The sequence below is a fragment of the Petaurus breviceps genome, unplaced genomic scaffold, assembly GCF_028583685.1.
Source record: "Petaurus breviceps papuanus isolate PSGF00001 unplaced genomic scaffold, PetGlider_PUasm1.0 99, whole genome shotgun sequence".
Classification (NCBI taxonomy): Eukaryota; Metazoa; Chordata; class Mammalia; order Diprotodontia; family Petauridae; genus Petaurus; species Petaurus breviceps.
Window position 1 is genome coordinate 21,581,099 of NW_027187465.1, and position 12,097 is coordinate 21,593,195.

Here is a 12,097-nt window from a genome sequence, read left to right on the forward strand (position 1 = left end):
TGATCTAGCCATCAATGAATGTTTGTGTGGTTTTATAATGGGAGAAGTTGTTTAGTAGCAAGTTCACTAAGTCCCACAGTTGAAACTTGAAGACTGTCTTTGGAGTGCAACATGTTTCTTCCTTCTCTCTGTGTCTGCTTTGCTTTGTTTACATGGCTTCCTTGCTGTGAGTATGAAAGGTCTGGGGGCATCACACATCCTCTGCACTCTTGAGGTGACTTACCCTGGGTCTAGCGGCTGGAAAACTTGAGCATGTCCTCAAGATGAGTTTTCCCCAAAGGCCGTCTCCCTGTCTGATTCAAGTTTCTTCCTGACTCAGTGTTATGCTTCACGAAAAGGCTGGGCCCCCAGTGTTGGTGCAGCATCCTAAGAGCTGGAGAGCAGGGTCTCTGTTCTGGAAGCACATGGGGCTCGGCAGCACCCTTAGGCTTCTCATGGTGCCACGGGATGGCTGGGTCTCTGGGACGGCCATCTGCGTTAAGAGACTAAAGGGAAGAGTTCCATGGAAGGTGGTTTGAGTGCTGAAGGTGAAAGTAAAGGAGGGTATGTTAGCACTGAGCTGCCTTGCAGTCAGTTTAGGACGTTGGTCTGCATGGTTTTCTATTAACAAAACCCTCTGGATATTAGAATCCTCAAGTCCCAGCCACTCTATACTCAGCGCCAGCTTCGGGCAAATGGTGTCATAAGTGCCTAGTGTCTTCTCATTAAAATGGCATGGGTGGGGGAGGGGGTATCAGGGTGGCCTTCCAATTGAGGAATGGATTGATTTAGTCACCAAGTGAATTCCTAGGGGTTAAAGATCTATGATGATGCCTAGTATGTCTTGGGAAGTTTGGACCTTCTAGCCTAGTATACAGTGTCATTAGCATCTCATGGGATTGGGGAAATGCTTAGACAACTTTGAACGTGGCTTGGACAATTACGATTTTAAGTATGTTTTATGAAAAAGACTAGGCTCTTTGAGATGCTCTGGCAAGTTTGGTAGCTGACTAGGAATATAAACCGGAAGCCAGGGTGGGGTAGAAAGCCTCACCTTGGGGGGATTTCTGACCTCTGCTCTGGGGAAAGCAAAAGCACAAAACCTGCAAGGGGATAGACCTTTCTGAAATGTCAGCATGGGCGAGGAAAGGTTTGTCACTCAAGTCTTAGCATGATCTAGAATAGCATGCATGATCTGGGCTCAGGACAAGGGAGTGCTGTGCTCTCCCTGGCACCACTGACTCACGACACAACTTGGGGAGAAATCCTTTGGCTTGACCGCTTTACCATCTTAAAAATGGGAACACATCATTCAGTTTTCCATGGTCAAGTAAGACCAAAGAATCTCTTTCACTTCCCCTCCTTAAATCTCCTAGCCAGCTACTAGCAACAGGAGAACAGACTTAACCCAAGTGCTTCTTCGTTCCCCTGGCCTGCCCTTCGTGGAGGTGTTTGAGTAATAAGTGGGGACTGTGGCTTAGAGATCAATTGTCTGTGTATTCAGAGAATTCATGAACTGAGGGAGAGAGCTGAACAGTCAAGTTCACTGTAGCATGTTCTCCTTCAGAACAATGTTTTCTTTAAAGTAACTTAGATATCACATAACCTGTCACTGTTTAATGTATGCCTTTGCCTCATAGTAAACTTTGAAAGCTCAGATCACCCCTTGAGTTGCTGCCTGTTGTGAAAGGCTTTCCTCTTCGAAAATATCATGTCTCTAGTATTCAGATATGTGTGGAGAATTAGGCTAAGAGATGCCCAGTGTGTTTAGGTCCCAATTCTCATCCAGATTTGTTTGGTGTGTGCTATTCTGCATTGGTAGAATTCTATCCCTGGTTGGAGTATGTTTGCTACTCAGTCAATTGTAACAAAATAGGGAGTTCACCCTGAGAAAGTAGGTCCTCAGTGTCAGAGATAACACTCCTTCAATCTTCAGCAAAATGAGAACACAGTTGACATGTTGTTTAAGCCAAAGATGTTGCCTGTTTGCGTAAATGAGCTCTTTGTTTCAGGCTCATGTACAGTCAGGAATGGTTCCTTCTCATCCAACTGCTCATGCTCCAATGATGCTAATGACGACACAGCCACCTGGCGGTCCCCAGGCCGCCATCGCTCAAAGTGCACTACAGCCCATTCCAGTCTCGACAACAGCGCATTTCCCTTATATGACGCACCCTTCAGGTGAGGCGTGTGTGTGTAGGGGCTGGTACACCGCAAAGCGTTTTACTCAAATGTTGAATGACAGTGAACACTTCAGATCTTGTTTGAGAATAGGCCAGATTGGTCAGTGTGTGCAACTGAGACATAGTGAAACTCCTGGATACTGGTGTCTGTGATGTCAAGGAGAAGATAAGGTGTGTGTTCTCTGTAGGGAGGGCATACAGGGTCTGGATTGTTTAGAAGCAGCATCATTCTGTGTAGCTGACGTATGCATTGGACTGTGTTCGCCTTCCTAGTTATGACAGTGAGCAGAGCAGTAGTTTTCTTCCTGAATTCCAATAACTTGGCATGGGGGGGCATTGCTATAGCATTGTTTGAATGGAGGCAAACTCTGGAAATCCAGTCACGTTTGGAAAGGGCTGTGTGTGTGTTGTCCTTTGATTCTGAGTGCAGGGGCGGCTGTAGCATATCCCTGAGTGGAATTAGAACCATCCCTTGGGGTGGACTCTACTTTTTGATGGCTGCTATGGCAATATTTCACAGTCTAACCTTTTTAATCCAAAGGCAAATACTAGTGCTTGGCTAATTTGGGATAAACATGGCTTCCCCTTCCTCCTCTTTTCCCATGAGCAACATGAAATCGTCCTTGGAGCATTATATGAAATGGTGTATTTGCCAATTTGACCAGTGTGCCCCATGGTGTAGGTGGGAGGGGAAAAGTCAACCTGATTTTTTTGGTTTAAGCTGATATTCTAAGGATAGCATGGAGGCTGTATGTGTTGCCAAAACATTAGAGAAATTTGTGTGGTCCTGCCAGTTTTGTGTTTAAATATTCACTCTTCTTTTTTACAGTACAAGCCCACCACCAACAGCAGTTGTAAGGCTGCCCTGGAGGAAGCAAAAGGCCAAATTCCCTCCTCCCTTCTACTGCTTCTACCAGCTGGAAGCACAGAAAACTAGAATTTCATTTATTTTATTTTTTTTAATTGATTTCTTGTAACATCCAATAGGAATGCTAACAGTTCACCTTGCAGTGGAAGACATTTGGACTGAGTAGAGGCATGTAGGCCCTTGCGGGTGTCCCGTAATTCCATGCAAGTGCCCCAACTCTGCTTGCTGAAAACTGGAAGTTATTTATTTTCTAATGACCCTTCAAAGTCATGAACTCATCAGCTAGCAAAAGAAGTAACGAGTGATTCTTGCTGCTATTACCGCTAAAAATCAAGACTTGGAAAGCCCCTTTTACTAAACTTGAAAAAGGTTCAGTAAATTCTTATCGTCAAACTGATGGATTATTATTTATAAATCAAGTTTGATGAGGTGATCACTGTCAACAGGCAGTGGTGCAACTTTTAAGTTAAGGGAAAACACTTTTACTTTGTAGATAATATAAAATAAAAACTAAAAAAAAAATTTAAAAATAAAAAAGTTTTAAAAACTGATACAAGTTAATGTGTGTTTGTATAAGCTACTTTTATTGTAGTTGATTATCATCTTAGCTTAATATAAACTAGGAGGGATGATTAGCAGGTGACTTTTAATTTGCTTATTTAATATCTAAGAAAGGAATTGCTAAATCTGTTTTCTTCCATTTTAGTATTGATCATGCCTAGGACGTAGCCTTGTTTGAGAGAAATGCAAAGGCAGGATGGTTTTTCTGGTGGCTTAGAGGAATGTGGTGTGTCTGCTTCAAGGGAGAAGGCTGTTCCTCGCAGGTGGAACCCAACCCATACCCTGCGGAGGGAAGGGATTCCTGAGCTGAGGCTAGTAGCCCTCAGTAGTGTCCAGAGCCGCTCTGCCAGTAGGGGGGGCATGAGGCTGCCCATGATGCCTTAATGATGGAGTCTGTTGAGCTCTAATTGACTCTGCCAGGTCACATGGTGGGAGGCTAAAGAAAAAGCAAGTATGTTGGCAGTGTGTGGATTTCATACAGAAAACCACAAGATTGAGAATGAAAGCACTTAGGATAATCAGTGACAACACAGAGAGCTTCTGAAAACCTTTTTTAATTCATTTGGCAGTTTGTACATTATAGCAAAATCTGCATCATTCCAGAATAAGTTATTTGATTGATTACAGTTTGTCCATGCTTTCCCCTGGGGCCTGTTCTGTCATTACAGATGTCACATGGGCTAACCTCTTTCACAAGAATAGTGAAATACATGGCAAATAGACCAAAAGCTTTAAAGATACAAGATGAATCTACTTTCTGTGTCTTTGTAAAGTGCATGTTTATACCTAAAAGAATGCACTACTCATTCTAGCCCAACAAATGCTGGATTGAAAATGCATGTTGGTTGAAAGACTAAGGATAATGGAGTATACTGTTGAGCCCCACAACAGTTGCTTGGGTGGGGTGGGGGTGTGCAGGGCGAGGGCAAGCCAACTGACATCTGTAGAGAATGCAACAAGCCATGGGCAGAAAGCATGGAGGCAATGGCTTAGGGTGGAGCCATCCATGATAATTTTGCAAGCTAAATAATGTTTTGTAAAAAATAGTGTTCTCTGGTCCACAGTATTAAAAATGGTTGTTATTCCTCTCTACCACAGGGTCCAGAAATTAACAGAGGCAGAGGATTTATACCAGATAAAACTATTTGGATTGCTGGTCTAGAATTCAAGGCAGGTTAGTGGGCTTAATTCTTTGGTGCTGATGATTTTTTTTTCCTCTGAATTTCTTTGTCTAGTCTTAGATCAGATACAGAAAGTTCCAGAAAGACAGGTTAGGGTAGGGAATGATGGTGTTGGGAGACAAAATATAATAATTCTCTTCACTACAGTTAGGAAAAAATGAATAGAATGGTAACTTAGATGCTGAATCTATTCTCAGAAATGTGAAACTCTTCCTCAATCCTAGCAAGGATCTTGAGAAAAACTGATGGTTTGACTGTGTTTTCTCTAGAATTATGTTGCTCAGAATAAAGGTGGGTTGAGGAAAGAGACTTGGTGTGGTGGCACACATGGTAGGAGCTCCAGAGAAGCTTCTCTGTATGGCGGTCATGCTTGTCCTAAGGAAAGGGGGCTGCTGGGAAAGCCATTTCCTCCAGCTGGGACCATTGTAGAAGAGAGAAAAGGCAGCAGTTTAGTGTCACCAAAGCTCACTTTCTGTGAGATTAAATGGCATTAGAGCCATTTAATTAGGGAGCCTTCAGAAAAAGAGTTTAAACACTTGGATTGAAGCAGTGTGCGCATGTGGTTGAGAGGGCCTAACCCTCTTTGAAGGTATCTGTGCTCTAGCTGCAGATATCTTGTTATGCTCTCTGAGGTGGATGTGCTGAGGAGCTGTGGAGAAGGGTGAGGACCTGGCTGCTGGGTAGCCTGGCTCAAGGCGCGCTCCTTCAGGAGGGCTGCACTGACATGGCCACAGCTGCCAAAGTCCTGCCCAGACAGGGAGTGAGCTGTCGTCACAGACTCTCCATCTTTGGGGTTTTACGCGGGGCAGGGGGGGGGGAGGTGTAAGACCTGCACCTGTGACTTCATTGATTAGACCCTTGCTCAATACAAGCCAGCACCTTCTTCTTGGCTCTTAGAGTGAGTCATCTTGAGCCCTGAGGAGGGAAGTGCCTTGTCCAGGGTCACACAACCAGGATGTGTCTGAGGCAGGACATGAGCTTGTGAACCTGACTTCAACTGGAAAAGAAATTATTCCAAACATTATTTAGCGCTTTTGGTCACATTGATACTTATAGTACTGAGCTATTGGTAGGAAGGAGAGCTTGAGAACAGAAGCCAAAGTATCTGTCTCTTACAATATGAAATTGACAGACAGTCGCTGAGAAGGAGAGCGAGCCTTTGTGGCTGTTGGGCAGCCAGGTGCCCCTTCAGGCCTCCCTCCAGGGAGAGTGTAATAACGACTTTGCTTTCTGTGGCACTTCCCTCACAGGAATTTTCAGTCAGGCTCTGAATGATACCAAGTAACTATCCCACAAGCTGGAGGCAAAGGAAAACTGGAACAATTAGGAATTCCACAAAATAAAAGGTGGACTTTGCTCTAAAAGCAGGTCCAGCACATGCAGATGTACAAAAGTGCAGGTGTTGAGTGTGTTGAGATGTTTGATTTTAGCTTCTAGGCGAAAATACTAAGGGAGGGGTGGAGGGTGTCATAGAAGCAGCATCAGAAAGTGTCTGGCTCGTGTAAAAGCCGGGCGTGAGAGCAGCTCGATGTCCTGTCTACACTAACCCTTAGAATTATCTAGTAGATCAAAGCAAAGAATAGGTAGAGAGAATAGGAACTTTTAAGACCTCATTGATATTTGGAGGGGTGTGTGGGTATCTGTTTTTGTTTTATGTGTGTCTACACACATGCCTATTTCACCAAAAACACGGCTGACTTGCAAACAGAACAGAAAGTTTATTATGCACTGAATACTCTACACAGTCGGTACTGGCCATGACCCTGAAATCCTAGCTTCCATTTTAGGTCCCATAATAAAAATAACTCATTCCTGGGATCATTGGAAGAACTACCAGAGCTCCAAGTGCTGTGGGTGCCCCCCTATCTTTAGTGAGGAATTGCGTTCAGAAGGGTCTGGGAATTGCGAGCCCACCAAGAAGTTAACCGAAGCCAGAACCCAGCTCTTTACAAACAAGGCACCAGGATAGAACTCTACATCACTGTCCTCCCAAGGCAATCAGACTTTCATTTCCCTCAAGATGTGACACATTTCACTTTTTGCAGTTTGTTTCTGATGGCAGTCCATTGTCATTTTTTAGAATGGAAAAATAGTTTTTCTTGAGAACTCATTAGGGGACCAAAACATGCCCATTTGGGCTTAGAGGTGTGAGCTAGTGAAGTAACATTAGCATATCTCAAATTTGAACTACAAAAATAGCATTTTTATTAGTCTAAACAGTGCAATAAAAAAAGCAAGCAACCGTTTAGGTTAGAAACCTTTAAGAACTAATCTGAGGTAAAAATGTTTGTGTTTTTTTTGTTTGTTTTCATGTTAACTTTCTGTGTAAGTCTCATGCCCTTCCTTCTGAGAGTGCAGGTGGAAGCAGTGTTAGCCAAAGCGATGGTGAGCTGTGGCAGGAGACGTGGCTGACCCGCCTTTTCCTCTTCCTTAGCTGGTGACATGGGTTTCTATTGGAATAGAAAAAAAAAATCTCAGTTTGTATTCTGGGGCATTAGTGTTTAGGGTTTCCCGACCCACTTATTAGAAATTTGTCCACTTGTCTCTGCCCGTTTGTTTTGAAAGGGAAAGTACGTTTTTCTGCCATGGCCTCTGGACCCCTGTCTCTTAGCTCTTTGGATTCCTCCTCATACACTAATGTGCAGCCCCAGCGGCCTGGCACAGTGTGCAGGGTGAACGTCCTAGACTCCAGACTTCAACAACAGCACTGGAAAGCAATGTGGATATGGGCAACTCAACAGTAACTACTTCTGTAAACAGTGATTAGAAAGTTGTAGAGTAAAAACAAGAGTAAAAGGATTAAACAACAGGCCCTTTAACAGGCCTAAAAGGGTGGCATCCAAACTGGAATGAACAGTCAACAACATCCCTTGTACAATCTCTCTAGCAAGAAGAAAGGTAAAGAGGTACATTCAGAAGTCCCCAGCTCTACAGGTCAAAGTGCATGATGCTTCTGTGAGGTGGGGGTGGGGCAGGGGTGGCACTGCCAAGCAGAGGAAGAGGAGGAGGAGGCCGCCACCAGCCATTCTTCAGAGAGGCGTGTACTGATTGTCTATGGCCCGAATGTGACCCCTGTTAGGGGAATCTATCTCATAATCTGAGTCCCGGGATTGGCTGGTAGGCTCTGCTGACTGTTCCATATGCCGTAGGCTGTTGGCCAGTTCCTCAGGTGGAGGCAGCAGGTGGAAGATCTGCTCAGAGGGAGAGGACCTGGATGGCGGGAGGTCCTCAGGGATAAGCATATGGGGACAGCCAGAGGGACTGAGGTGAGGAAGGCCCAATTCGGAACTCCAGCGGTGGACAGAGAAAGGGAACAGAACTGTGCTGCTTGAACCTGGGAGACAAGGAGGAGAGACAAGAGTGGGAAAGGAGCTGTAAAAATATTTAATCCACAGGATTTATGCAAGGGATCAATAAGGGCTGTCCTCCTTCTGCAGCCTCACCTGGTGTGTGGGAGACGACCACCACGTAACTGGAGAGCTTGACGTCACAGGCAGCCCCGCACTCGAGGGGGATGGGGGAGCGCTGGAAGTGATGCAGCATGTCCACGATGGAGGGGAAGTGTAGGTGCTGTACCCGGCAGTGTCCTCGTTCAGTCAGTGACAGGCGCAGATGCTGCCAGGGGAGGATGAAGGGCTGAGCACAGGAAGGCACTGGTCCAGGGGAGGGGTCCCCCTGCGCCTCCTCCCACCTCGGCCTAGAGCTCTCCTGCCCCATACCTTGGCTCTGCCCTGGAAGTTGAACGTGAGGACGTATTCTCCCCGTCGTGTCTCACTCTGCCGAACCAGGAACACTCCGTGACCTGCAGGGCCCTGTAACTGCACTAGCTGAGCTGCCTTCACTCGGGAGATGGGGCCGTGAAACCAGGGATAACAGGAGAGGAAGTGGTCGGTTTTCTGACAGGCCTGGTCAGGTAGTCCACCAGGCGAGGCACCTAGTGGAGCAGAGAATGTGACACTGAGGTCTTGAAGCCCACCCTGTGTACTCACATAAACACCCAGCAGGGCCTGAGGCCAAAGCTGACCCGACTGACTTGGCTCCTCTGTGTCCTAGAAAGAGGCCTCAGTGGGGCAGGGAACCAGGGCAGACTTTCCTCAAGGATGAGGTGGAGAGGAGTGGGGGCAGGCCATCTGTCTGGGACCTTTACCTTGGTTAAGGGAGTCGGTGCTCCCACTGGGGGAGTTGGATATACCAGGGTCTGGAAGTGAGGGGGCGTGTGATTCTAGGTCAGCTCCTTCTGACCTGCTGGGAAGAAGGATAGAAGGGTTAATTCCTGTGCCAGCTGTCACCTTTCACTGGAAGGACTGGGACATTCCTGAAGGTACCAGCTCTGGCGTGACTTTCCTAGGGGTCTGCAATCCCCCACACCCTCCTCTGTTCTTTGGTCCTCCATGTATCTCAGATCTGCCTGACAGTGATGGGTGCTATTGCCCCCAGAAGCCTGCTGCCTTTAGCCCCATTTCAGAAGGAACAGCTAGGGGTGAGAACAAAGGCTATCCAACACTTCTTCCCCCCCTTACAAGTCTAGCTTCTTGGAAATAATCATGGAGATGTGAGGGTTGCCGGCCTGGATTAAAGGAGAGAATGATGGAAAAGACATGAGATGTCTCATCAGCCAGGAAAGAACTGAGTGGAGTTGGAGGCCCTCGGGATGACCTGGTGTCCCACGTGGTTTGGGCCCACAGGAGGAGAAGGGTGTTGGTCACTGCTTTTGAACTGGGGAAAGGAGGCTTTTAAGACTCACTCCCACAAAGCCTTACCCTTGGTTCATGCATTCTCTGATCTCTGTCGTCCAGGAATTCAGCTGCTGCTCATCTCCTGTCTCAAAGATGATGTCGGTTAAATTATTCACCTGGATGCAGAGGAACAGAGAGTACTGTCACCTCTTGGGCAGCAGCTGTAGGACGGGGGTGGGATGGCCAATGGGAGGAGAAAGCGGGGAAGAGGAGGCTGCTAGAAGACCCATCTACCTTAAGGACGAAGGTGTTGAGGTTGTCAGGCATTTCTAGTCGGGTGCATCTCCGAATGTCATGAATGGAAGAACAAGCAGCCTGGAGCTTGGGCTTCGAACCCTGTGGAACAAAGACAGGTTGCCCTCTGGGTACCAGGCAGATAACCACTTCCTCAAGGCCAGGTATCCCTAAAATGAGCAGTTCCTTGTTCCACAAACCCATGAGCTGGCTTCCGGGCTCTGCCCTCTCTCCCTCCTTGAATTTCTTCTTTCTAGACAGCCCTGGAATGACATCCCAGACCCAACATGTGCAAGCAATTGCTTCTTAGTCAGCAGGAAGGGTTCAGTCAGGCTGGGCATGGGGCCTGCTGGCCAGAGGGACTAGCCCAGTTGCTGCCTTCTCTTCCCCACCCCCCCCTTCACCCTGGGGGCAGCTCCTGGATGCATGGAGCACTTTAGCTAACCTCCATGACATGTCCAGCCTAGCTGGAGTTAAGGGGGCTATTTAGGTGCTAGGCTCAGGCCTACCAGAAGAGGTAAGGAGCTAGCCAGCCTGGCAGTCAGAACGCCTGTTCCCAAATAACCCTCTCTGCCTCTCCAAAAGTCTTTTTGTACAGCCCAAGTTGGAAACAGCTTCTCTTATGTCCAGTTGGGTGTATGTTTAATACTTGCAGACCAAGGAAAGAACAGTTGCCTTAGCCTGGGGTCTGTACATTAACATTTTGACCTTGGTAGGATTGCCAGTGTGGCGTTTTCTGGAGGCCTGGCTGAAGCAGCCCTCCTGGGGTTCAAGGCCTGTCTTAGAAGGTAAAGCTAACAATATTCTCTGAGCGAAAGAAAGGGCAGTTCTTCCAGGGACTCCGGGTCTTCTCGAACTTCTCACTGGCCGATTGTTTTCCTACATTAGCTCTACTCTCACACCCACTGGGGTAGAGGAGCACCCCTGGTCTGGCAGTCCATCTACCAAATGGGTTTTGGGATGTCTGCTTCTTCAGTAATTCCTAGTCCTTACATAAAACTCCAGTCTCCTTTCTGCCTCTCCCTAGCCCCTCCAGATCTTCATGAAAGGACCCTGAGTTACTTGAGGACTTTTCCGTGCATGTGCCTTCTCTCTTCATCCACACCCCCACAATGTGATCCCAGCCACCAGCCCTGCCTTGTACCCCTGTGCTCCAGCCAGGCACTAGAGTGTTGTCCCCACTGAAGAGAAGCAGCTCCTTCCTGAGTTGAAGCTGGTGACTCATCCCTGAACTAAAAAAGGGGATGTGAGCCAGTCAGAATGAAAGCAGATTTCCCTCCTGTGGAGGTTACATGGTCCTCATGGGAGCCCAGGACTGGAGACCAGTGGGGAGGAAGTGACCAGCCTCGGGGTTAGGGAAGAATTTGAGGGCTCCACGAATGTCTCGGGCCTTTCTGGCCCCCTCCTGCTGCCTTCTCAGGTCTCAGTGCTGCCTCCCAGTTCTTTCTCACGGTGCAGCTCTTCTCTTTCCTCTCCCAAGACAGTTGTCTGCCTCCCCCTAAGGAGTGGTCCCATGAATTAGCCTGGCTTACTTCTGCTCCAGGTTAATTGAAAGAACATTGCCTTAAGTCAGAAAACTGATGGACGCGGGGTAGCTCTGCCGTTTATTCCTATGAAATGAAGGGTTGGGGCAGATGGAAAACAAGGTCCTTTCCAGCCCTCCATTTTACCCGTGGGCCTCATGTTGCAGAGGAGAGGCTCAGTGAGGCCACAGCAAGGTCCCACAATGGTGAGAGGCAGAACTAAATATTCAAACCCGCGTTCTTTGGAACTCCTTAGCATTTGAGGAGTCTGACCAATCCGAGATGACTTTTGCTAGGATATCCCAACTACAGCCACCGCTTTTCCCACCAGGGGTGAGACTCATCTTTTGATCAAAGGGGCTGAGAGCTTGGAAGGATTAGAGAGAATGGGATTAAAAATCTCCAGGTGGGGGACAAAGGGACCTGGAGTTCTGGTTGCTAAATTTCTGTAAGCGGTTTGCTGACCCCCTGCAGAAACATAAGCAGATTTGGAAGAAGGGGGTGGGGAAGGGCAGGAAGCTGGGTAGAGTGTTTGGTTTTGGTGTGTTTGGGGGTACAGAATTTGGTGTGTGGCTGTGTGTATTCCACTGGACCTTTACTGCCTGAGCTGACCTGTCCTTGAGCCACTGTGCTCCTGTCTGGGCAGCTGCCTGAAGGATGCTGCAGAATCCTCGTCCAGCCCAGCCTATACCTGAAAGGGAATGGCTGCTCTCTCTGTCTCTCTCTCTGTCTTCTCTCTCTCTGTCTCTCTCTCTGTCTCTCTCTGTCTCTCCCTCTCTCTCTCCCTCTCTCTCTCCCCCTCTCTCCCTCCCTCCCTCTTCCTCCCTCCCTC

The 12,097-nt window shown here is 47.5% G+C and overlaps 2 protein-coding genes across 11 annotated transcripts in view; one reads left to right on the forward strand and one right to left on the reverse strand.

The window, feature by feature from the left end:
- ATXN2 (ataxin 2) overlaps positions 1-3,586 on the forward strand; it is a 123,645-nt gene extending 120,059 nt beyond the window's left edge. For all 4 annotated transcript variants that reach the window (XM_069081474.1, XM_069081475.1, XM_069081472.1 and 1 more), the window contains 2 exons: positions 1,992-2,160; positions 2,992-3,586. In XM_069081474.1, the coding sequence (XP_068937575.1) occupies positions 1,992-2,160; positions 2,992-3,020 (198 nt within the window). In that variant the 3' untranslated portion in view covers positions 3,021-3,586. The remainder of the gene's footprint in view (positions 1-1,991; positions 2,161-2,991) is intronic.
- Positions 3,587-4,129: 543 nt separating this feature from the next.
- The window catches only part of SH2B3 (SH2B adaptor protein 3), a 123,469-nt gene continuing 115,501 nt past the window's right edge, over positions 4,130-12,097 (reverse strand). For 6 of the 7 annotated variants that reach the window (XM_069081483.1, XM_069081476.1, XM_069081479.1 and 3 more), the window contains exons 3-8: positions 9,743-9,844; positions 9,533-9,624; positions 8,920-9,017; positions 8,492-8,706; positions 8,216-8,387; positions 4,130-8,106 (exon numbers count right to left, since the gene is read on the reverse strand). In XM_069081483.1, coding sequence (XP_068937584.1) covers positions 7,802-8,106; positions 8,216-8,387; positions 8,492-8,706; positions 8,920-9,017; positions 9,533-9,624; positions 9,743-9,844 — 984 coding nt within the window. In that variant the 3' untranslated portion in view covers positions 4,130-7,801. The remainder of the gene's footprint in view (positions 8,107-8,215; positions 8,388-8,491; positions 8,707-8,919; positions 9,018-9,532; positions 9,625-9,742; positions 9,845-12,097) is intronic. The other variant, XM_069081477.1, reaches the window with a different exon arrangement.